We start from the raw sequence: 26,017 nt of genomic DNA, 5'->3' as shown, positions 1-26,017 counted from the left end.
ACCCACTGGCTCCCTTGGGTCTCTTTTATAAAGGCACTAATACTATTCATGAGGGTTCCATTCTCATGACCTGATCACCTCCCAAAGGTTCCCATCTACATATACTATCACATTGGGAGTTAGGTCTCAACATAAATTTTGGGGAGACACTGACATTCAAACAATAGCAGGGTGAAAAATAAAATAATCATAATAGGAAAGGGATTTTGGCTATGAAAAAGCAGAACAGTTGAAAGTAACTATTCAAAAGAAAACATAGAAAATAATTGATTAAAAACTTCAGAACATAGTACAAAAAGATGAAAAAACGTGAGACAGAAGAAAATTTGAGGATCTATTCTGAAAGTTCAACATCCAGCAAGAATGGAGGGAAGGAAATTATCAAAGAAATAATACCAGAAAAATTCTCAGAATGAAAGGATAAGAGCCTCAGTATCGAAGGCCCCGATAAGTGAGACACAAAATGAATGGGAAGAAAGGCTCAGGCTAAGGCACATCTTTATAACCCTTCAGAATTCTAAGGATAAAAAGGAGATCCTAAAATCTTCCCAAAAATGGATAACATACAAAGGACTAGGAATCAAAATGGCATTGAACATCTCAGTAGCAACATTGGAAGTCAGAAGACACTGGAGCAAACTATATAATTCTGAGGGGAAGTGATTTGCAAGCTAGAATTTCACACCAACCCAGATAAATTTTCAGCCAAGTATGACGGCAGAATAAAAACATTTTCAGAGGGCAAAGATCTCAAAATATTTTCTCTATATACCTTTATTCCAGAAGGTTCTGGGGATGTGCTACCGAAACCAAAGGAGTAAGCCAGGAAAGAGGAAGACACAGAATTTAATAATTTAAGAAGCAGGGGATCCAACAGAGCAAAGTGTAGTTGCAGTCATAGGAAAAGCTATGCAGCAAGCCCACTGATGACCAGTATAGATAGGAATGGGGAGATGAAGGTACCCAGAAAAATGTAACCAGTATGCATGGGTCATGTAGAGAAGCATTAAAAAAACAAAGTAAAGAATCAGAGAATCATAAAAAATGAGACACATGAATATTATATAATTTTTTTAAGAAAATAAATAATAGAAATCAAATGATGATTAACTCCAGGCAAAAATAAAGAGGTTCTACAAGAAAAAAAGTATGGTTATAGTATACTACTTGGCTCTGCAGTGCACAATGTTTGCATAAGCATCATAATGTAAACACTGACCACCAGAATCAACCAAAATTTGTGATATAATCACAAGAGGAATGAGAGGTAGAAAGTATGATGTATGAGATGTATGTTTTCTCTCATGGCAATAAACAGATGCTACCTAAAATTAAAAGATCAAGAAATCATCCAGGTGTGGTGGCTCACGCCTGTAATCCCAGCACTTTGGGAAGCCAAGGTGGGTGGATCACCTGACAGGAGTTCGAGACCAGCCTGGCCAACATGGTGAAACCCCGTCTCTACTAAAATACAAAAATTAGCTGGGTGTGGTGGTGCGTGCCTGTAATCCCAGCTACTCGGGAGGCTGAGGCACAAGAATCGCTTGAACTCAGGAGGTAGAGGTTGCAGTGAGCTGGGACTGCACCACTGCATTCCAGCCTGGGCAACAGAGCAAGACTTCGTGTCAAATAATAATAATAATAAAAAGATGTTCTCTAATTGTCTACATTTTACAAACCAGTGAAGAAATGAAAAAGAGGTCAATTAACTGGCACAGGTCCCATGAGTATAAGTGAGGGTTTTGGGGTTCAAGCACAGAACACCTTCACCTCAGGCTGTCGGGAGATAGGCACCCAGTCAAACGCACATGTAAGAAAGCTCACGACTTCTTAAGCACTGAAGCAGGAGTTGGTGCATCAGTATTCTCAATTTCAAACTTTGAGAACAGTCATGGTACGAAAGCATTTTATTAAAGAGTGGGTTCAGGTGAGAGTGGATATGGGCACTGTGTTCAAAGCACACATTTGGAGATTTCAAGATCCAGGAGGGAGAACCAATAAGGAAGGGCTGAGGAGATCCTCGAAGTTGAAAGGTTCAAACACACAGAGTTAATATCCTCTAAGGAGAGCCAACAACGGGTTAGGAGTGGAGAAGATAATAAGATAAGTGCTGAAGACATCAAGAAAATGTGCCTGTCTTTCCCGGAGACTGGGAAGGAGAATTTGGAAGAGGAAAATCCAGAGGATGGTAAAATGGCCTGACTTCAAAAGAACTGAGACCGGGTGCGGTGGCTCACACCTGTAATTCCAGCACTGTGGGAGACCAAAGTGGGTGGATCACCTGAGCTCAGGAGTTCGAGACCAGCCTGGACAACAGGGTGAAAATCTGTTTGTTTGTTTTTTTTTTAAGAGAGGTTACTTTTGTGGCCATAGAACAATAGCTGGAAAATAAATACAGGGGCTTAGTATTTTTCAGGGAAATGTGGGAGGTTCTACAAGAAAATGTGGGAGGTTCATTTCAGGGAAATGAAGTGGTGTCCAGGGAAGGAAACTGGATGTCCCTTAAGGTGAGGTATTGAAAGTGAACCAGTGGGAGGTTTGGGGAAACAGGTCTGTAATGGAATTGGGCTTCCTCAGGGCTCCTTTGTAGGAAGCTGCTAGGACCAACAGATCATGGCATGAACTGGTGAAGAAGGAACTGAGTTGGATAGGAAGGGAGGTGTGGGGGTAGAGCCGTTTAGAGGTCCACAACTTCAAAGGGAGAGGGGACGCTAGTTAGGTGGCGATTTGTAACTGGGATCACTCAGTGGCATTACCCAGCCTGGCCATCTGCCGTGTCCTAAGGCCTGATGGGCGCTGGGATGCAGCAGGAGCTGTACGCGGGAGTGTCCAGGGACTGTGAGCTTCGATCCCTCACATTCCCAGGGCCGAAAGGGGTCCTCTCCTCTTTCAGATGACAATGCCAATGCACTAGGTCCGGGCGCGGTGGCTCATGCCTGTTATCCCAGCACTTTAGGAGGCCAAGGCGGGCGGATCACTTGCGGTCAGGAGTTCGAGACCAGCCGGGCCAACCTGATGAAACCCTGTCTCTACTAAACATACAAAAATTAGCCCGAAGTGATGTTGGACACCTGTAGTCCCAGCCACTCCAGAAATTGAGGCAGGAGAATTGCTTGAACCCCGGAGGCGGAGTTTGCGGTGAGCCGAGATAGCACCACTGCCCTTCAGTCTGGGCTACAGAGCGAGACTCGGTCTCAAAACAAAAACAAAAAGAAAAAAAGAATAGCGAGGCCCAGAGAGGTTGAACGTCCCACCCCAAGCCACAGAGCTAGCTAAGCCCAAAGGCCGGTCCCGTGGTGCCTTTTCGACCTCACGGCCTCCCCTGAGCATCTAGGTTTCGACCTCGGAGCGCCAGAGGCGTGCCCACACTTGCGTGTCTGGGTTTCAGCCTCCGCCGCCCCCAACAAGTAAAGAGGGGAAAGTCCTGCGGGTGACGTCCCCGGGGAGTGCTGCGGCTCTACGTCAACCTGAGGTGGCCGCCGACTCATGTGGGGCCACCCTGGTTGCGTTCGTCACGCTGGGGACGCCTCTCAAACCCGCAGCCCGCCGAGCACGTTCCCACTTGTGCGACCCCGGCGACCGGGACGCGTGTAGGGCTCTCGAGAATCGGACCGCGAAGCCTCCGCGAGGGGCAGGCGGGGAACTGGCGACTGCGGGGGCGGACAGCGGGGGCGTGTAGTTCCCTCGCAACCCTCTGCTCTGGAAGAAGCAGGCCACAGCCGCCAAACTCTGCGCCTGCCCGGCGGCCTCGCGCTACGGGACGTGGCGCGAGAGGGTCGTGAGCTGGGCGGGCCCACAGGGCGTGCGCGACGGAGCGGCGCAGAGCGTGGCGCGAAGGGGCGTGGCGCCGGTGGGCGTGACGAGGCATAGTGCAAAGGGACGCGATGCGCACGCGCATGAGGGCTGCCGCAGGTGGGTGGCGTCCAGGCCTGTTGGGTGAGGGCGTTTCGCGGGTGCTGTCAGAGCTGGGCTGGGGCCCCTAGGCAGGGCAGCCGGGTCGTAGAGGCGGGGGCCGGTCGCGGTCGGTGGAGAGGGATGAGGATGTGGGAGGGGACGACGTGGCGGAAGCCGCGGGGACCGCGGGGGCGGAGTGCCTCTGGGGAGCCAGGGAGGGCCTTTCCCGAGAGTCCTAGGGGAGACGAGGCGAAGCGAGAGTCTCCGGGGGAACCCCCACTCCACCCTCAGCCGGAGACTGGGTCGTGCCTGCATGGGCCAGAGCCCACAGTGCGAGTTGCCATAGGCAACCAGCCAGGGTGGCCAACTCCTCCGGGTTTGCACGGGATGTTCCGGTTTTGGGACCAAAGCATCCCAGGCCTCCAGCCCACTGCAGTGACTGCATCGTGCGCCCTGTGCCCGTCTTCTCCCACAGCGTCCCTAGATTAGGCTTGGGAGGCGAGAGGAGGCCTCCTCACCTTTCACTCTGACTTTTTAATATTAAGATGAAGGCACACTCCGTAACATCTTTCCGGCCAGGCCCAGACGTGTTCGTCCTTGTAAGATAAAAGCTTCCATGGGAGCCTTCCTTCCTAAATCAAGGTAGGTAGACTACAGGAAGGTACATCTTGTTTTATAGTTTGTCCTGTAGAAGTCAGCTTTCAGCCCAGTTGTGTAGGGGTGAGGATAAGCCTATGTTCCTATGAGAGCTTTGAGTACAGAGACATTTGATCTGGAATTTCAGCCATCCTTGTCAACCGCAGAATTCAGAGGTTCAATCAGAACACATTAGCTTAGGTTTTCCCATTCATTGTCTACCATTAAACTGGGAAAATCTAGATAATTAGGAAATATGACAGAGATGATCCAGACAGATGTTCAGTTTTTTCCTTGTCTAATTAAAAAAGCCTCGTGGTGGAACATCTGACCCATTCAAGAGGAAGGATGAAAGCGCTACATAGGAACACGATGTGAATGGAAGAAACCTGTCATTGTGAGTCTGGCTTTTGATTAGTCATCTGATGTCTTCCCTCATGTGACGTGACTTTGAGGCCATAAACTTCAGTGGCTAAGCTGTAGCTTCTTATCCTGCAGTTAAATTACAGAAATGATGGGGCTTACATTAGTTTTGTTTTTATTTGATGTTGAAGATCCTTGAGTCATATTAGAAAGGGTGAGTAGTATTTTTCGTGAGGCCCTAATGAGTTAACTCATAGTATTATTATTCATAATTAATTTTTTTTTGAGACAGAGTTTTGTTCTTGTTGCCATACTGGAGTGCTGTGGCATGATCTCAGCTCACCATAACCTCTGCCTCCCAGGTTGAAGGGATTCTCGCCTCAGCCTCCCAAGTAGCTGGGCTTACAGGCATGTGCCACCATGCCCAGCTAATTTTGTATTTTTAGTAGAGACAGGGTTTCTCCATGTTGGTCAGGCTGGTCTTGAACTCCCGACCTCAGGTGATCCACCCACCTCGACCTCCCAAAGTGCTGGGATTACAGGTGTGAGCCACTGCACTCGGCTAGTATTATTTTTTTGAGACAGGGTTCCTGTTGCCCAGGATGGAGTGCAGTGGCACAATCACGGCTCACTGCAGCCTCAATGTCCTGGGCTCAGATGATCTTCCCACCTTAGCCTCCCAAGTAGCTGAGACTACAAGTGCACATCACCATGCCCAGCTAATTTTTTGTAGATATGGGGTTTTGCCATGATGCCCAGGCTGGTCTCAAACTCCTAGGTTCAAGCAGTCCTTCTGCCTTTGCTTCCCAAAGTGCTGGGATTATAAACGTGAAACACTGTGCCAGGCCAATACTATTATTCCCCAAAAGAAGGAAATTGGGTGTGAGGTCATGCTCCTGTGGTCACCATGAGGTTTTTTGTGTTTGTTTGTTTTGGACTCTTGCCCAGGCTGGAGTGCAGTGGCACGATCATGGCTCACTGCAACCTCAAGCTCCTGGGCTCAAGTGATTCTTCTGTCTCAGTCTCCCTGGTAGCTAGGACCACAGGTGTGCACCACTGTGCCCAAGGAATTTTTAAATTTTTTGTAGCGACAGGGTCTCACCATTTGTGCAAGCTGTACTTAAACTCCTGACCTCAAGCAATCCTCCTATTCCAAAGTGCTGAAATTATAAGCATGAGCCACCACGCCTGGCCACCACTAGTTTTTGTATGGGAGCAGGTTTCATATAGGATGGAGGAATGGATTTTATGATTTTCTTTTTAATTTCTTAGATCCCCAAGAAATTGATTTGACATGAGGAAACCACTCTAAGTTTGACCACTCTAAAGCATTAGCAGTCAGTCATCTCATTCTAGGGAGAAATCAGAGCTGTATATGGAAGACAGTTAAAGTCCACAATATGGTTATGTATTTTTATATTTGACTACTTGTGTTTTTTTTTGTTAGATGCAGATAGTACGGCACTCTCAACAGACACTAAAAACAGCTCTCATCTCAAAGAACCCAGTGCTTGTGTCACAGTATGAGAAATTAGATGCTGGGGAACAACGTTTAATGAATGAAGCCTTCCAGCCAGCCAGTGATCTCTTTGGACCCATTACCTTGCATTCTCAATCAGATTGGATCACCTCCCACCCTGAGGCCCCCCAAGACTTTGAACAGTTCTTCAGTGATCCTTACAGAAAGATACCCTCTCCAGACAAACACAGTATTTATATACAGTCCATTGGTAAATACTGGTAATGTGCTGGTTTTGGTTTGGTATTGCAATGGTGCTGTTGTCAGGAATAGTCCGGGCTATTGGTCTGATTCAGATGGGCAGTTTTAGGATTATTTTTCATATTCATTGCAATGGTACAAGTTTTGTAGCCAAACTGACTGACAAGAGAGCATTTTGTTTCTTTTTAATTCATATCAACACCAATGAATGATAAAGATGTATTGAAAATTTAGAGTTGTATTTGTTTCTAATTTGAATCCTCTTCCTCATAGACTGGGTATAAAGACTGAATAATCATCTTAAAGTCTGTCTTTAAATGTTCTTCCATATTACAGGATCTCTAGGAAACACCAGGATTATCAGTGAAGAATATATTAAATGGCTCCAGGGCTACTGTAAAGCATATTTCTATGGCTTGAGAGTAAAACTCCTAGAACCAGTTCCTGTTTCTGCAACAAAATGTTCCTTTAGAGTCAATGAGAACACACAAAACCTACAAATTCATGCAGGTGAATTACACAACTTTGCGATTTGAACTCAGTAAAGGAAGCATGTGTATATAATATGCACGCATACATATATATATTTCTTTTTAAATAGGGGACATCCTGAAGTTCTTGAAAAAGAAGAAACCTGAAGATGCCTTCTGCATTGTGGGAATAACAATGATTGATCTTTACCCAAGAGACTCCTGGAATTTTGTCTTCGGACAGGCCTCTTTGACAGATGGTATTCTTATTGTTGTTAGGAATTTCTTCAAATTGAGAATATTTGAAGATGTCAAAAGAGGGAAAAAAATTCCAACCAAGAATCATTTTGATATTTAAAACTGTATAGTATTTTCAGTTGAGACATCATGCCATAATGAGAAGGGTGCTGTTGGTAGATTCTGATAATCTACGTTCCAGTTTGCCATTCACTACCTACATGACCTTAAAGGTAACAATAACCGCCCTGGTGCGGTGGCTCACACCTGTAATCCCAGCGCTTTGGGAGGCCGAGGTGGGCGGATCGCCTGAGGTCAGGAGTTTGAGACCAGCCTGACCAACATGGAGAACACCGCCGCCCCCCCCGACTAAAAATAGAAAATTAGCTGTGTGTGGTGGCACATACCTGTAATCCCAGTTACTTGGGAGGCTGAGGTAGGAGAATTGCTTGAACCTGGGAGGCAGAGGTTGCAGTGAGCCGAGATTACACACCATTGCACTCCAGCCTGGGTAACAAGAGTGAAACTCCATCTCAAAAAAAAAAAAAAAAAAAAAAAGGTAACAATACAATACCCACATCATGGAGTCATTTTGAGATAATTTACATAAAAGTGCCTGTACATAAAAAGTGTGTCTCAAAAAAAAAATGTATATATATACCTGGCATATATATAGGCATTCAGCATAACAGCTAGTAAATGTCAGTAATTCAGTAGCAAGGTGAATTAAACCAATTACAGTTTGAACTATCATTAATGGATATGAAAATCTTGCTAATTGTTTTTCAATTCTTTTCATAGTCATCTTGCACAGATAGAACAGCCATAGACTAAGTGCATGCTTCTTCCTCATCCTACAGCGTTTGTTTTTTGTTTTTTATTTTTTTTAATTTTTTTTTATTTTAAGAGAGAGAGAGAGAATAGGAAGGAGGAAAAAGGAAGAGAAAGAGAGAGAATGGGGAGGAGGGAGAGGGAAAAGAAAGAGGGAGAGAGAATGGGAGTATTGCTTTCTTGCTCAGGCTAGAATGCAATTTAGTAATGGGTATTGAAAGCCTCTTTTATACTGATAATTATACTTAATGATGTAGTCAGGAAGGAATAAGGGAAGAAAATAACAAACAGCCAACCAATATTTCATTTAAACCTATGAAATGCTATGCGATTACTGAGGAGTGATTTACTTCCAATTATATAGTCACCCTTGGAATAGGTGTGAGGTGGTAATGTATGTTTTGTGTATTTGAAGTGGAGAGTTCTATAAATGTTTATTAAGTTTACTTGTTCCGGGTCTGAGTTCAAGTTCTGAATATCCTTGTTAATTTTCTATCTCGTTGATCTATAGAATCGTTAGCTCTTCTTGTTGCATTGATCCTTTTGCCATTATGTAATGTCATTCCTCGCCTCTTTTGATCTTTGTTGCTTTAAAGTCTACTTTATCAGAGGCGAGAATTGCATCTCCTGCTTTTTGTTTTTTAGTTTATTTTTACTCTCTGTTTGATTGGTAAATCTTCCTCCTTCTCTCTGAGTCTTTGTGTATTGTTGCATGTAAGATGGGCCCGGATGCAGCATACCGATGGGTTTTGGCTTTTTATCCAATTAAAATACATATAAATTTAATACCGGCGTTTGATGCTAGCTGGCTGTTTTGCCCATTAGTTGATGTAAATTTTTTATTGTGTTAAAGTTCTTTGCTTTTTGATGTATTTTTGGAAAGGCTGATATTGGTTGTTCCTTTATATGTATAGTGCTTCTTTCAGAAGCTCTTGTAAAGCAGGCCTGGTGGTGGTGAACTCTCTAAATACTTGTTTGTTCGCAAAAGATTTAATTTTTCCTTCACTCATAAAGCTTAGTTTGGCTGGATAGGAAATTCTGGGTTGAAAGTTCTTTTCTTTAAGGATGTTAAATATTGGTCCCCACTCTTTTCTGGCTTGTAGGGTTTCTGCTGAGAGATCTGCTGTAAGTCTGATAGGTTTCCCTTTATGGGTAACCTGACCTTTCTCTCTGGCTGCCCTTAGTATTTTCTCCTTCATTTCAACCCTAATAAATCTGGCGATTATGTGCCTTGGGGTTGGTCTTCTTGAAGAATATCTTTGTGGTGTTCTCTGTATTACCTGGAGTTGAATATTACCCTGCCTTGCCAGGTTGGGAAAGTTTTCCTGAATGATATCCTGAAGAGTATTTTCCAACTTGGATTCATTCTCTTCATCACATTCGGGTACACCTATCAAACGTAAATTAGGTCTTTTCACATAGTCCCATATTTCCTGGAGACTTTGCTCATTCCTTTTCATCCTTTTTTCTGCATTCTTGTCTTCTCGTTTCATTTCACTGAGCTGGTCCTCGACTTCTGATATCCTTCCTTCTGCTTGATCAATTCGACTGTTTAAACTTGTGCATGCTTCGCGAAGTTCTCGTATTGTGTTTTTCAGCTCCATCAATTCACTTATATTCCTCTCTAAATTGTCCATTCTCGTTAACATTTCGTCAAACCTTTTTTCAAGGTTCTTAGTTTCTTTGCATTGGGTTAGAACAAGTTCTTTTAATTCACAGAAGTTTCTTATCACCCACGTTTTGAAACCTGCTGCTGTTATTGGAACACAGGTGTAATCTATTAAGCCTTGTTCCGTTACTGATGAGGAATTGCAATTCCCTGTAGAGGGAGAGGCATTCTGATTTTGAGTATTCTCTCCCTTCTTACGCTGGTTTCTTCCCTTCATTATATATTTGTCCGTCTGTCGTCTTTATAATTACCGACTTTCTAACTGGGTCTCTGACGTCCAACTTGTTGATTCCCTGCGCCGAAATCTGAGCAATCCACTGAGCCGGCCAAAACAGCGGTGTTAAGATTGATGGTGTTTTTCTGCCCGGGAATCTCCGGACTCTGCACCAAGAACTGGCGTGCTAAGGCACCAGCAAAACCGCCACGCCGGCCACAAGAGTCGCCCTGGCGACCCGTGGAGCTCCTCCACTGGAAATCTCCTGGTCCGTGAGCAACTAATATTCGTCTGAAAGTGTGGCGTCCTCTCGTTCTTTGCACTTTCACTGGGAGGTACGTGCCCGAGCTGCTAATCATCAGCCATCTTGGATCTCTCTTGTTTTTTGTTTTTTAATTTAAAAAGTCAAAACTTCCATCTTTGATTTGAGATATGTAATAAACCTTGACTCATTAGGAACTGTACATGGTAATATTGAGCGTGGGAAAGGTTCTGGAAACAGGTCATATTTTTAGCCTTTTTTTGTCATCTCTCTGCTTATCTTCGCCTCTCCCCTTCATTTTTGCTCTTCTCTAATTTCATCCCCAAGAATCCGAGACAGACTTGAAAGGGAAAAGGCCCCCAAGGGCAGTGGTCCATTAGTGTTCTGGGAGTGAGGAGTAAGTACCAGGGACTATCCTGAGAGTTAATTGTCTGTCCAGATGTTGCATTCACCTTAGGATTTATGTGGGGTGGTAAGCTTTTTGGGACAAATGTTTCTACTAGTGGTGGGGACCGTAGGGTTATAGAGCCTCTTCCCTACTCCTTTATTCTATTCTCCATTTACATAAGGTTTGTTGTTGCCCACCCTCCTCCGTGGTCCTACCAACATGCACTCTTGTAGACATGGGTCACTACTCTTACTGATTTTGGTGGTGTGAGGTAGCTTTTTATCATAAGTTTTCTCTTTTATTATTAATCTTATGGAAACATTAAAAAATAATTTATCTACCTTTTATTTTTCTTTTGAGACAAAGTCTCCCTCTGTCACTCAGGCTGGAGTGCAGTGGTGTGATCATGGCTCACTGCAATGTCAACCTCCTGGGCTTAAGGGATCCTCCTGCCTCAGCCTCCCGAGTAGCTGGGACCACAGGACCACTATACCTGGCTATTTGTTGTTGTTGTTGTTGTTGTTGTTGTTGTTGTTGAGATGGAGTCTCCCTATGTTACTCAAGCTCATCTCAAACTCCTGGGCTCAAGCGATCCTCCCGCCTCAGCCTCCCAAAGTGCTTTGATTACAGGTGTGAGTCACCACACCCAGCTAAAAAAATAATTTTAAAGTCATATGCTCATTTATCTAGCTATTGCTGGCTAATTTATCTTATATATTTGAGAGGTCAGGAAACATTTCCCCCAAACTGTTTTTACTTTAATTCTTTTTTTGGTAAGTTTCTTAAATATTACATGATGCAAAAGATTTAAACAGGAAAGTAGCGGGAATAGGCAGTGATAATATCTTAACACAAATGGTCTTGTTTTTTCCAAGTTTACAAAGGTTGGTATTTTTAAATTGAGAAGCATTGACTATGAAAGAAAATAATCTTCTATTTGTAGGATTATTGGAAGAAAGACATGTCCTTGCTAAAAGTATTACTGTAGTGAAATATGCCCACACTTGATTGGCCAGAGGAGGTTACTTGTGATACATGAATAGATTCAGTCTTTTCTTAACATGAATAGATTTAGTGTTTTCTTAACTTCCAGAATGCTATCTTAACCTGATTTTTGAATTATCAGTCTACACTTTTTGGGTAAAGGGAGGTGAGGAAGTTGATTTTGGATCAAATTAGATTGGACAAACCTACTATGGGTTTGTTTTCTTTAAAAATGTATTACTTTATGCTAGGATTACAGGCGTGAGCCACTATGCCCAGCCTATAAAAAAAATGTATTACTTTAAAATAACTGAACTAGAGGCATAAATAAAAGTGAGAATGTAAACGAGTCAAATTATGAAGCCGAATACCCTGTAGAGTGAGTTATGTATCAAACCGCGTTCCCTGTGCTTGCAGAGATGGTTGTTATAACTCTAAATGTAACACAGGAAGTCAGTTAAAAGGGTATTTATTCTGGTCACCAGACACTAGTGACATAATAGAGTTGTGCTGTTCTTTGAAAAGGGGATGGGGGTGGAGGCAGGGGAGGAGGTTATTCTGTCTAAAGCCATGGTTTAAAGCATGGCCTACAAGACATCAGGGGAAGTTGTCCTTAGTGTTGTGTGAGGGAAGGCCAACCCCTCCAGACAAACGTATAACAGATCCATTTAGTGTGTCCTTAAAGAGTGAAATCATCACTGCCTGTTGTTCATGTGATTCTTTTGTTTTTTTTTGAGATGGAGTCTTGCTCTCTTACCAGGCTGGAGTGCAATGGCACCATCTTGGCTCACTGCAACTCCGCTGTTTGGGTTCAAGCCATTCTCCTGCCTTGGCCTCCCAAGTAGCTGGGATTACAGGCACCCACCATCATGCCCGGCTAATTTTTGTATTTTTGTAGAGACAGGGTTTCACCATGTTAGCCAGGCTGGTCTTGAACTCCTGATCTCAGATGATCCACCTGCCTTGGCCTCCCAAAGTGCTGGGATTACAGGTGTGAGCCACCACACCCGACTCGTGATTATTTTTTATGATTCCGTTTTGAGTACTTGATTTGGAGTACTTACTACTTTCAGAAAAAGACTTCTTTTGTGGGAAAAGACTCTCTGAAACTTCAGTTTCTCAAGAATTTGACCTCAAGTCCATTAAGTTTTACAGGGCAAGGCAAAGTGGATAGCAGCACACGATTTTGATAGGGGAATCTGGGGCAAAAGTCTTTGTTGGCAAACTGTAAGTACATCAGATGGTGTGGACACAGTGACACAGAGGTGCACTCACTGGCCAGATGGGCCAGGAGGCTCTTCTTTCTTTGGTCTTTCCTCAGGGACCTTACTCTCATTCTGTCACCACTTGTCCTCTTTTTGTAGGTGTGGGGATATTCAGCTTTGCCAGGTATGGCAGTGATTTTTATAGCTTGCGCTATGAAGGCAAAGTGAAGAAGCTCAAGAAAACATCTTCAAGTGACTATTCAATTTTTGACAACTATTATATTCCAGAAATAACTAGTGTTTTACTGCTTCGATCCTGTAAGGTAAGTTGTTAAAATCTGACAGGACCATGTTTTAAAAGAGATCTTTGTTCCCTAAATTGGATAGTGTCAGTCCTAAGGCAGTATTATAAATGAGTTTGTGTCATTTGTATAATTTTGGTGCATAGTGCTTGACTGAAATGATCAGTAAAACAATTTAAATGGATACCTTCATATTGAAATTTATAATATCAGTGCCAGGTTCTTGTACTAATTACACACAGCCTTGGCTGTACCCAGGTCCTCTCTATTAGTGTAATTCCTGAATTCTGGTGTGAGCGGGTAACCTGCTTTTTCAAGCTACTGTGGTCATTGGGCAAAGCTGCCTTCCCCAGGCCTTTGGAGGACCTCTGCTCTCTGGCCTCTCTGGGAGCATGGGCCTTCCTGCCCTGGGCTCCAGGATACCCTGGACTGTAGTTGTCCTGGCAGTTCCTGATCTCCCCAACTCGGTTTTTTCAAAAGCCTATCTCCCCTTTCTCCAGAGCCAGAGAGATAGGCTTTTCCTTTAGCTAGATAAATTCGGTTTTCACCTGTATTATTTGAGAACTACATTCTCAAAGTGTGTTCCATGGGCCCCTGTGTCATTGTCACCTGATGTTCTCGTTAGCATTCAGATCAAGCCCCCTTTCTCCCAGACCGACTGAAATCAGCATCTCTAGGGGAAGGGCCCCAGAATCTGTATTACAACGAGTACCCTAGTTTAGATCAAGGTTTCTCAACTAGGGGTGATTTTGCCATCCAGGGAATATTAGCAATTTCTGGAGACATTTTTGATTTTCACAATCAGGGAGGGAGTTCTGTTGGCATCTAGTGGGTAGAACCAGGGATGCTGCAAAGCGTTGTGCAGTGCACAGGACAACCTCCCACAACCTGGTATTATCTGTCCAGCATGTCAGCAGTGTTGAGGTTGAGGAAGTGTATAGCAAGAAAAGCAATAAGACATTTGGGAAAATGAGGGATTATTAAGTCTTTGAAGGTTGGACAGGGTGAAGTTTTTGGTGATAATGTAAGAGAGTTGATTCCTGTTTTTCTTGGAAAAGCAAGAAAAAGAAGAGATGCGTAGCTTAATGTGATGGTGGTCTTATAACGCCTCAACGTGATTGTGCTGCAGACTTTAACCCATGAAATTGGACACATATTTGGACTGCGACACTGCCAGTGGCTTGCATGCCTAATGCAAGGCTCCAACCACTTGGAAGAAGCTGACCGGCGCCCTCTAAACCTTTGCCCTATCTGTTTGCGCAAGTTGCAGTGTGCTATTGGCTTCAGCATTGTAGAAAGATACAGAGTAAGTTGGGGGCTGGACAGTGTAAACGGGGGGAAGTGGTTATCTCAGTAGCAAACTGACATTTCTATTATATCCTTCTCTAGAGCTATAATTTATCAGAGGAAATTAGTGTAAAGATTAGCAGGAAGCTGCGGTTTAAAAAAAAACAAATGCAAAGAAATGCCCTTCTGAAAAACTTCAGCTTGCCTTTGAGTGATTTATGCTAACAGTTCGATGAGGAGTAGTGGAAGAAGTTTCTCTACTTCTCTTCCATTTAGGGCAAGAGAGCTTGACTTTGCAGAAGAGAATAAATACAGATACGTGTGGCAAAGTTCATTTTTTAAACCCTGTAAGTCTGTGCACAGGATTTATCTTTCCAAATATGGGACAGAGGTATGATGTTCATTAGGAGAAAAAAATGATTTTCTTTAAAAAGGAAGAAGGAAAGTACCTAATCTCAGTGTGCGTGTGTGTGTGCCCACACATGCCCACAAACATTAGTGTACATTCATGTGGCTACTCATGGGTATGACTGCACATTCAGGTGACTGCACAGAAATGTCTACACACGTGGTTTCACGTGCATATGTCTACCCATGCCTGTGTGTACACTTACATATGTATATATGTACATATCAAATTAATATCATGCCTTGTGGAATACTTAGCAAGTTGAGAAAAAATAATATCCTATCATGCTAGGAAAAAAGGGTAAGAATTAGTGTATTTCTTTTCATGTTTTTTCAGTGCATACTTTTGACATAATTTGTAATTCTGTGTGTATTTGGTAGGTGCCCTTTCACTCAGTTTATCATCAGCATTATTTCATATTCATACCATAATTATCAAATGCAGCATCTCCTTGGGGTAATATGTCACCCCATGATCTAAAAGCCAATATTCTTCTCTTGCCTGATCTGTTTTGCTGCGGTTTGTTAGAACGCACGTCTGCTGTGTTTTCCCAGGCACTGGTGCAGTGGATTGATGATGAATCTGCTGGCACACCTGGAGCAACTCCAAAACACAGTCGTGAGGATAATGGGAATTTACCGAAACCCATGGAAGCCTTTAAGGAATGGAAGGAGTGGATAATAAAATGCCTGACTGTTCTCCAAAAATAAGGACCTTCAAATAGGAGTGATTGAAATAAATAACTACTTGCATGTAATGCTTCCATTTGGGTGGAATACTTCATTGGAATAAACTACTGATCTTGTGCTGTGTCAGAGTAACAGAATAGAACCTTCTTTCAGATGCCTGAATTGAAATGAAACTCATTTTGAATAATAAAAACTCTAGAAACTCTTTGTCTTCTCATCTTACTAACCTGGTCTGTGGCAGCAAGCATATTATTTCCATGCTCCAAATCTGTGTATGTCTCACAGGAAAGCTGGCACTAGTGGTAACGAGTTAAGTGAATAGCTTGAAAAATATATGTCCCAAGGAGCCAACTAGCATCATTTCCAGGGGGTGATTTCGATTTTAGAAGAGGTACTCCCCTCTGTTAGGCCCAGCCAAATCACATTTTTGGACAGCCATGGGCTGTGACCTTCTCCACCCACAGCCCTCCTCCTCTTCCGTGAGCCTTCCTTACTCTCTGGAGTGCATTACCTCTTTTTTTTTTTCTCTTGCTGGTAGTCACCTTATCCCTGAAAGAATTAACAGCTTGTATCAATTTTCAGCAGCTTAAAACATGACCTTTCGGGAACATGTGTAAGTGAAAATAACAATGGTGCTTACGCAACCACAACACTTTTGGTGGTGGGAGTTCCGTTGCAGTTCTCAGCTATAACAGTCATTTATGAGGGATCTTACAAATAGTTTGTAATGGTACTTATATTTGTGAATATTGTACTTTTTCTATAGATTGATAACAAGTTTCAGGTTTATTTCAGTAATAATGTCTTTCTCACCTTCTTACATTGTGAAGTGTTTACTTGCAGGAAAGAGTTTAATGGGGTTATCTGTTGGGGTGCTATGAATGCTGATGACGGCTTGCAGGGTGTGAATATCAGCCCCATTGCTGCCGGGGTGGACAGGTGGAAAACCCCAGACTTGACAGACGACCTCTGCCAGGTAGATGTATCTTAGAAATCTAGAAATTACAGTGAATATTTCATGGAATGCCAGTGAGCAGACAGCATTTCCTGCTTTCCTATCTTATCTTGAGGGTAAGACTTAAAGGTATTTTTTTTTTTTTTGCCATTTGAAATCTAGATTATTTCATTGTTTCATGTATACAGTATGATGTAAGGCACACTTTATACCTGAGTCAGCGGCTTCCCTTGGATTCATTCTCCTACTTGATTAAACCCATTTAAGTCATTTTAGAAAATGGTAGTTTGCTATTCAAATTAATTGGAGAGAATACTTGGTCATTCTGTTGCCAAAAAGAGACTCTGATGGAGCATGGTGTTTTATGGATTCTGTTACTGATTTCCTCCTTGAATAATGTACTTGAAAAATTATTGTCCATTTGATTACATTTTCTTTCTTTCTTTTTTTTTTTTTTCCGCTGTAAGGTAAGCACGGTTTTAGTCCTGTAGGTCAGCTTTTGTCACAAACTCTTTTGAACCAAGATTTGCCTAGGTGAATAAATCGGGGATGACAGTTGGCTGGAGAACATATAAGGTCCATTTGTGTCTACTTTGCACTGTGAGATTAGGAAAAGAATCATCTAACAAATCGTTCACTCTTGCTAAACATTGAACTAAACAAATTGTATATGATGCATTTATTCAGCAATCATAAGTGCTGTGTATATCGTATATATTTTTGGACAATTTCTTAGGGTTAAGCTTAAAACTATAATTTGTCTACTGCAACTAAATGTAGTTTTTCTTTTTTCTTCACTAATGAATGGCTGTCAGTATGAAAATCTTTGTAGTTTTAAAAGATAATTTTCACTAAAATCCAAGCAGATCTTGCTCTGCAAATGCTGAATGAACAAAGTATTAAGCTAATAAAGAGGATTAATAATTTTCTACTGTCTAAATACTCTTATATCAGTGAATTTGGAATGCTGTTCATTTATGTCATAGATCCTAATCCCGGGCACCGGTGGAGTTACTGTCTCTCCAGTCAAGAGATTTTTTTCAGGCCTCAGGCTTTTCACGGGGAGGATTAAATAGGAGAATTTGGCGAGGATTACCCGTCAGTTCTTGTCCACATTCCCCTGTTTGAAACACACATTCCCCTGATATGAATAATTTACATTTCAAGCCCTAAGAGGGACAGAGGGCCGCGTTGCTCCCCCTTGGGAGCAGGAGTGCTAAAATCGAAGCAGGCAGCTGCGGGACCGCTATAGCCTGCCCTGCGCTCGGGCCCTTCCCGGGCAGGAAGCGCGTCGCTGTTCCCGGCTGCGTCCAGGCGTGTGCGAGGGCGCGGGCCCAGCAGCTGCGAGCTGCCGGCGCGCCACCTGTTTCCGCGCCCGGGGACTTCCCCCCGCGGGGCTTAGCAGTGTGGGGTCGGTCGCTTGGCTTCCCCTGGCGTCAGCGACCCAGAGTAACCTTCTCCACTGCAGCCTGACGTGCGGGCCCGCCTGTGTGGAAGAGCCACGTGTGCCGCGCTCTGGGCATGGCCTTGGAAAGTCAGGACCGCGACGGCAGCAGAGCAGTGAGTGGAATCATCTCTCGGGTAGAGCATTTAAAAAGCGCTTCATTGAAGAGTTTGAATCACAGTCTCTTTCTAGGTGCTGATATCTAGAGTAGCATTGTCCAACAGAAACATAATACAAGCCACATAGGTAAGCGTAATTTTTCTAGTAGTCGTATTAGCAAATGCATAAAGAAGCAGATGGAGTTAATTTTAATAGTATATTCTGTAATCCAATGCATCCAAATACGATTTCAACTTGCAATCAATATCAATGCTGAATGAGTTATATCCTTTTTTTTTTTTTTTTTTGGTACGTCTTCAAATTCCTGTGCGTATGTTACACTTGCGGTACATCTTACTTCCAATTGGCCACATTTTCAAGTGCTCAACAGCCCCATGTGGCTTGTGGCTACTGTATTGGACAGTGCAGCTCTAGACCAGTACCCAACTCTAGTCTACCTGGAAAAATGTACCCAGGATATTGAGTTACCAGGAGACGAAGGCTTATTTCAGGAAAAGGTCATGCACGTCTTCTGGTAGTACAGCCAGTGCTGACATTCAAGTTGAAAGGGTGTAGACACTGTAAGGGCCTCTGGCTTCAGTGTTAATTCGTTTCTTTAAAAGCTTGATACTATTCTGTTGCAGATTTTTTTTTATTGCATTTTTAGGTTTTAGGGTACATGTGAAGAACATGCAAAATTGTTGCATACGTACACACATGGCAGTGTGATTTGCTGCCTTCCTCCCCATCACCTATATCTGACATTTCTCCCCATGCTATCTCTCCCCAACTCCCCACCCCCTGCTGTCCCTCCCCTATTTCCCCGCAACAGACCCCAGTGTGTGATGCTCCCCTCCTTGTGTCCATGTGTTCTCATTGTTCAACACCCACCTATGAGTGAGAACATGTGGTGTTTGATTTTCTGTTCTTGTGTCAGTTTGCTGAGAATGATGGTTTCCAGGTTCATCCATGCCCCTGCAAAGGACACGAACTCATCGTTTTTGATGGCTGCATAATATTCCATGGTGTATATGTACCACATTTTCCCTGTCCAGTCTATCATCGATGGGCATTTGGGTTGGTTCCAGGTCTTTGCTATTGGAAACAGTGCTACAATGAACATTCGTGTGCATGTGTCCTTATAGGAGAACGATTTATAATCCTTTGGATATATACCCAGTAATGGGATTGCTGGGTCAAATGGAATTTCTATTTCTAGGTCCTTGAGGAATTGCCACACTGTCTTCCACAATGGTTGAACTAATTTACACTCCCACCAACAGTGTAAAAGTGTTCCTATTTCTCCACGTCCTCTCCAGCATCTGTTGTCTCCAGATTTTTTAATGATCGCCATTCTAACTGGCGTGAGATGATATCTCAATGTAGTTTTGATTTGCATTTCTCTAACGACCAGTGATGATGAGCATTTTTTCATATGCTTGTTGGCCTCATGTATGTCTTCTTTTGTAAAGTGTCTGTTCATATCCTTCACCCACTTTTGAATGGGCTTACTTGTTTTTTTCTTGTAAATCTGTTTTAGTTCTTTGTAGATTCTGGATATTAGCCCTTTGTCAGATGGGTAGATTGCAAAAATTTTTTCCCATTCTGTTGGTTGCTGATTCACTCTAATGACTGCTTCTTTTGCTGTGCAGAAGCTGTGGAATTTGATTAGGTCCCATTTGTCTATTTTGGCTTTTGTTGCCAATGCTTTTGGTGTTTCGGTCATGAAGTCTTTGCCTGCACCTATGTCCTGAATGATTTTGCCTAGGTTTTCTTCTAGGGTTTTTATGGTATTAGGTCTTATGTTTAAGTCTTTAATCCATCTGGAGTTAATTTTAGTGTAAGGTGTCAGGAAGGGGTCCAGTTTCTGCTTTCTGCACATGGCTAGCCAGTTTTCCCAACACATTTATTAAACAGGGACTCCTTTCCCCATTTGCAGATGGCTTTTTACCTTCCCCTCTTCGTTTTCAAGGGCCTGGTATTGTCTTCAAATGCATTTCCATGTTTGGAAAGTGGAGTCACAAAGCATTAATAATGTGGAGATTGTTTAGTCCATTTCATGGAGGAGGATGCATGCCTGCAGCAGCCGAGTAAACTTGTGTGTCATTTAACCAATGGCAAAAATGCGATCAGATCCCAAGTCTCCCTACTGTTGAGTTATTCGTTGTTTTCACTGTGCTACATGACCTCATTGAAGTAAAATATTACCAGCCAGAACCTAACCACTTTTTCCCCCAGGTTGTTTACACAAGGGGTTATACACGATTAAACTTTCAATTTCTTTTCTGTTCAAGTGGAGTCGACTGAGGTTGCTCAAAGTTCGAGAAATCAGTCTATGTACTTCTGCCTTAGTACCAAAAAAGAGAGGTGTGGTATTTATTTATTTTTGAAATAGGGTCTCGCTCTGTTGCCCAAGCTGGAGTGCAGTGGCATGATCACGGCTCACTGTGGCCTCGACCTCCCTGGCTGAAGTGATCCTCCCACCTCAGCCTCCCAAGTAGCTGGGATTACAGGTATGCACCACCATGCTTGGTGTATTTTTTTAATTTTTATTTTTTTAGAGATGAGTTTTTTCCATATTGTCCAGGCTGGTCTGGAACTCCTGAGCTCAAGTGATCTGCCTGCCTTGGCCTCCCAAAGTGCTGGGATTACTGATATGACCCACCGTGCCCGGCCAAGAGTTGCAATATTTAGTTAGTAAAGCTCTTGCAACTAGTTGAGGTATTAAAATAAAGTATTATGAAAAAAAAGTCTACTGGAAAATAGTTTAGTTAAAACAAAATCTATTGGGGCAATATGTTAAAACTCACAAACCTCCATGCTTACCCCAGTATTGATTTCGTTCCACTGTCTTCTTTAGGGTCTCTTATGGATCAGTTTTTGCTTCTCTACAGCTGAGCCACCCGTATAGGATGATACTGCTGGACACTCTTGAGACCCATCCCTCCTCAGATGCTGAACCGGTGGGTTCTGAGCACAATGCGTTCAGTGTCCTATGGTTATCCAGCTGTTTCATAGCAGCACAGACTCTCTTGAGCTGTAACTGTCAATAGATACCATTTTTTTCTCTTGGGCAACTAAAGGGGAAAGAAGTCTATAACTTGTTCATTCATTCATGTGTTTTTTCTTTCAACTATTTTCATAGAGTACCACCTACTGGGTGCCAGGTCCTACTCAAAGCCTTAGGAATATAGCAGTGAACAAAGAACCCCTACCCTAAAACACTAGTGGATGATACAGAGAGTCAAGGAGTAAACAGATGCTTTATTTTATTTTTTTAATTTTTTTTTTTTGAGACGGAGTTTCACTCTTGTTGCCCAGGCTGAAGTGCAATGGTGCGATCTCGGCTCACTGCAACCTCTGCCTCCTGGATTCAAGCCATTCTCTTGCCTCAGCCTCCTGAGTAGCTTTGATTACAGGTGCCTGCCACCACGTCTGGCTAATTTTTGTATTTTTAGTAGAGATGGGGTTTCACCATGTTGATCTGGATGATCTTGAACTCCTGACCTCATGATCCGCCCGCCTCAGCCTTCCAAAGTGCTGGGATTACAGGCAAGAACCACCGTACCTGGCCTTATTAATTTTTTTTTTTTTTAAGACAGAGTCTTGCTCTATCATCCAGGCTGGAGTGCAGTGGTGTGATCTTGGCTCACTGTATCCTCTGCCTGCTGGGCTTAAGTGGTCCTCCCACCTCAGCCTCCCAAGTAGCTGGGACTACAGGCATGTGCCACCACACCTGGCTAATTTTTGTATTTTTTGTAGAGAGGGGTTTTACTATGTTGACCATGCTGGTCTCAAACTCCTGGGCTCAAGCAATCTGCCTACCTTCTCCTCCCATAGTGGATGCTGTTATAACCTAATATCAAAGTAAACAGATAGAAACAAGTACCATTTTGAACAGGATAGACAGGAATGCCTCCTTAGGGACGTGGCATTTGGAAATGATCAAATCGAAGGGTCACCTTGCGTACACATCTCAGGGAAGGGAGTACCAAGCAAAGGGAACCACAAATACTGGTGCCTAAAGCTTGCAACAAAAAGAACAATAAGAGAGTTCAGGCGCAGTGGTTCACACCTGCAATCCCAGCACTTTGGGAGGCCAAGGGAGGTGGATCCTGAGAGGTCAGGAGTTCAAGTCCAGCCTGGCCAACATGGCAAAACCTCGTCTCTGCTAAAAATAAAAAAAAATAAAAAAAATTAGCCAGGCATGGTAGTGGGCGCCTGTAATCTCATCTACTTGGCAGGCTGAAGGAGAATCACTTGAACCTGTAGGTGGAGGTTGCAGTGAGCCGAGACTGAGCCATTGCACTCCAGCCTGGGCAACAAGAGCAAAACTCTGTCTCAAAAAAAAAAGAAAAAAGCCAGTGAGGCTAGTGTGGCAGGAGCAGAGGGAAAAGGAATAGCAGCAGGCAGTTCACACAGGGCCCATTGCTAAGGATTTATGTCAGGCTTGTGCTGTAAGAGGATTACTGTGGCTGCTGTGTGGAAAATTAAGGTGGGGGTGGCATGTTGCAAGAGTGGAAGCAGGCAGGCCAGCTAGAAGACTACTGTAATAATCCAGCTAAGATGATATTGGCTTGGACCAAGGGTCCTGGTGCAGTTGGCAGAAGCAGTCAGCTCCTGGATATATTTAGAAAGGAGAGCCAATTGCATGTGTGGAGGAGTGGGTTTGAGGAGGAGGATCCAGAGTTCTGCTGAGGACATTTTAAGTTGGAGATGCCTAGTTTATATCCATGCCCTGCCACGCAGACAGGTGTAAATCAGGAGGTCAGGGACAAAGTTGGGACTAAGAATGGGAGGTACCGGTGCAGAGAAGGTACTTAAAAGTTTTGGTTGAATTCTAGGGTATATAAGTTGTTAGGGAAGTTAGTATGCTTGTTCTTGAGTTGCTGGGAAGGCATATAAATGACACAAATGCATGGCCACAATATGTATTTTCTCAATAATATTTGGTGAAATGTTCTGGGCGTGAGGTTTGGCATCTAATTTTCCCTGTAGGAAACTGATAGTCATTGAAGTAGTTTTGATTTGGGCGTGAGTTGTTACATGGAAAGCGAAGTTGTAAGTTCTCTTGCCACTTTTCTTGTACTGCACCTTTAGAGAGTCATTACGAGAACTGAACACTAGGGGGACCCAGTTTCCTTACTTATGCAACCAGCTGTAGGCTATGGTCACCCTCCCTTAGGACACATGCAATATAAACACAAATCTGAAAACAAGGGCCGCTTCTCTTTTCTCAATGCAATGTATACTTATAGCAGTGATCATTTTGCGTGTAACATGTCTGAATTCCTTAAATAGGTCATTTTAAGTAATGTGCATAACCATTACAATTTTTCTGAGACAGGGTCTCACTCTTTGCCAAGGCTGTGTGCAGTGGTGCCATCTGGTCTCGCTGCAACCTCTGTCTCCTGGGCTCAAGTGATCTTCCCACCTCAGCCTCTAGAGTGGCTGGGACTACAGGCCTGAGCCACCATACTTGGCTAATTTTGGTTTCGCCATGGGGGCCAGGCTGGTCTTGAACTCCTGGGCTCAAGCAATTCACTCATCTTGGGTTCCCAAAGTGCTGGGATTACAGGCATGAACCAACATACCTGGTCACCATTTAAAGATTTAAAGGCAATGGCTTCTAAACTCTAGTTCCCTATTTGTGAGCTTTATATTTGCCACCTTGTAAAAATAAGGATAATGATTCCTTTTTTATTTCTTTTTTAATTTTAATTCTTTGAGATGGAGTCTTGCTGTGTCGCCCAGACTGGGGTGCAGTGGCACAATCTCGACACACTGCAACCTTCACCTCCCAGGTTCAAGCAATTCTCCTGCCTCAGCCTCCTGAATAGCTGGAATTACAGGCATGCACCGCCATGCCTGGCTAATTTTTGTATTTTTAGTAGAGCCAGGGTTTCACCATGTTGGCTAGGCTGGTCTTGAACTCCTGACCTCAAGTGATCTGCCTGCCTTGGCCTTTCAAAGTGTTGGGATTACAGGGGTGAGCCACCATGCCCAGCTAATTTTTGTATTTTTAGTAGAGACGGGGTTTCACCATGTTGGCCAGGATGGTCTCGATCTCTCGACCTTGTGATCTGCCCACCTCAGCCTCCCAAAGTGTTGGGATTACAGGCGTGAGCCACTGCGCCTGGCCATAGAATCAATTTTCTATTTTATCACCAGGCATTAAGCTAAGGGAAAGGCAGATAAATGCTCAAAAGCTGTATTACATGTTATTGGAGTATAAAATGTATAACTTTGTTAAAGGGTTTGGATACATTTTGCATTAGTTACAGATACACAGGTCTTAAAAGAGTAGATGATCTTAACTCATTTTTATAACTAGAATAATTTCACTTCTGGGGAGAGAAAGTCTACACAAGGTTTGTACGGAAACTTTTTGAAAGTCAACAAGCTTAAAGCAGAATCTTTTTAATCAGGGGAAATGAAAACGTAATTAACAAATGTGTTAACTATAAGGCTGGGTGTGGTGGCTCACGCCTGCAATCCCAGCACTTTTGGAGGCCTAGGCAGGCAGATCACTTGAGGTCAGGAGTTCGAGACCAACCTGACCAACAAGGCAAAATCCTGTCTCTACTAAAAATACAAAACTTAGCTGGCTGTGGTGTTGCATGCCTGTAATCCCAGCTACTTGGGAGGCTGAGGCAGGAGAATTGCTTGAACCTGGGAGGCGGAGGTTGCAGTGAGCTGAGATCGTGCCACTGCACTGCAGTCTGGGTGACAGAGCAAGACTCTGTCTCAAAAAAAAAAAAAAAAAAAAGGTGTTAGCTGCTTGTTCTTTCCTCTTTGGGGGCAGTTATGATCTAAGAATTACTTTGACCACAACGAATCATTTCCCATGGGTCAGGACTGTTAGTTCTCAGAGTTTTGCTTCTGGTGATACTGACCTGTGCCTGTACAGATGTGTGGTGAAGGGGCGGGAAGCTGTGGGCCACAGGCCAAATTCAGTCCTTTATTTATTTATTTATTTTCAGTTTGAGAGCTAATGATGTGTTTTTTTTTTTTAACGTTTTTATGTAATTAATATAAAAAATTCCTGTATGAAAATCTTGTGAAAGTCACATTTCAGCATCCATAAATAAAATTCCATTGAAACACTGCCATATTCATTCATTTATATATTGTCTGTGGCTGCTTTTGACCCACAGTGGCAGAGTTGACTAGACCGAGGTCTCATGGCTGCAAAGCTTTAAATATTTACTATCTGGACCTTTACAGAAAAAGTTTGCCAGCCCCTGGCATGTAGAGTTTGTGCTGTTTACTTACAGGTTACAACAGTCTGTAGAACGATTCTGTAACAGTGTCGTCTTTAACTATTAGGCTTACTCTACCATGATATCATTCCATTCATGTATTTCTCATTAATAATTAAATTCCATTACTGCTTTCATTCTTATTTCAATTCTTAGATGAGAATATGCTTCATTTGATTATATTGTTTTTTATTTCCCTCTCCTGTTATTCATTACTTAATACTTCCCTTGAATTAGTTAGTCTTTTTTTAAGGTGCTTTAAAATAATTTGTATGAAAGACTCAACATAAAATAAAATTATCCTGCTTTCAATGACCCAAAAAATAAAAAAAGACATAAAGTTCAGGCCATGCACGGTGACTCACGCCTGTAATCCCAGCACTTAGAGACCGAGGCAGGTGGATCACCTGAGGTCAGGAGTTTGAGGCTAGCCTGGCCAATGTGGTGAAACCTCATCTCTACTAAAAATACAGAACATTAGCTGGGCATGGTGGTGGGCATCTGTAATCCCAGCTACTCGAAAGGCTGAGGCAGAAGAATTATTTGAACTTGGGAGGTGGAGGTTGCAGTGAGCTGAGATTGTGTCATTGCACTCCAGGCTGGGCAGTAAGAGCAGAACTCTGTTACAATAAATAAATAAGTTCAGCAGATACTTCTTGGGAAACTGTATGCGTCTCTAGTAGAGTTAAAAGGTTTT

General features: G+C 43.1%; 2 protein-coding genes across 8 annotated transcripts in view; both read left to right on the top strand.

Annotated features, from left to right (window-relative positions):
• Positions 1-3,830: 3,830 nt before the first annotated feature.
• On the top strand, positions 3,831-15,765 carry AMZ2 (archaelysin family metallopeptidase 2). 4 transcript variants are annotated; one of them, XM_012453843.2, is made up of 9 exons: positions 3,834-3,912; positions 4,440-4,536; positions 4,842-4,927; positions 6,341-6,623; positions 6,950-7,123; positions 7,215-7,343; positions 13,033-13,196; positions 14,305-14,481; positions 15,426-15,765. In XM_012453843.2, the coding sequence occupies exons 4-9, from the start codon at positions 6,341-6,343 to the stop codon at positions 15,579-15,581; spliced, it is 1,083 nt and encodes a 360-aa protein (XP_012309266.2). In that variant the 5' UTR covers positions 3,834-3,912; positions 4,440-4,536; positions 4,842-4,927; the 3' UTR covers positions 15,582-15,765. The 4 variants fall into 4 exon arrangements, with proteins under 4 accessions (XP_012309267.2, XP_012309266.2, XP_012309265.2 ...); XM_012453842.2 differs by having other exon boundaries at positions 3,873-3,936; XM_012453844.2 differs by lacking the exon at positions 4,440-4,536 and having other exon boundaries at positions 3,831-3,912.
• Positions 15,766-17,978: 2,213 nt separating this feature from the next.
• Positions 17,979-26,017, top strand: part of ARSG (arylsulfatase G) — a 144,145-nt gene continuing 136,106 nt past the window's right edge. For 2 of the 4 annotated variants that reach the window (XM_012453839.3, XM_064369321.1), the window contains exon 1: positions 18,090-18,205. The gene's annotated coding sequence lies outside the window, so the exon portion shown is untranslated. Of the gene's footprint in view, positions 18,206-26,017 lie in introns of all 4 variants that reach the window. The other 2 variants (XM_012453838.2, XM_064369322.1) reach the window with 2 other exon arrangements.

Source organism: Aotus nancymaae, unplaced genomic scaffold (genome assembly GCF_030222135.1).
Source record: "Aotus nancymaae isolate 86718 unplaced genomic scaffold, 86718_ANA_hifiasm-v0.15.2.pri h1tg000089l, whole genome shotgun sequence".
NCBI lineage: Eukaryota > Metazoa > Chordata > Mammalia > Primates > Aotidae > Aotus > Aotus nancymaae.
Note: the sequence above shows the minus strand (reverse complement) of the source record. Positions and strands in the feature narration are given on the sequence as shown.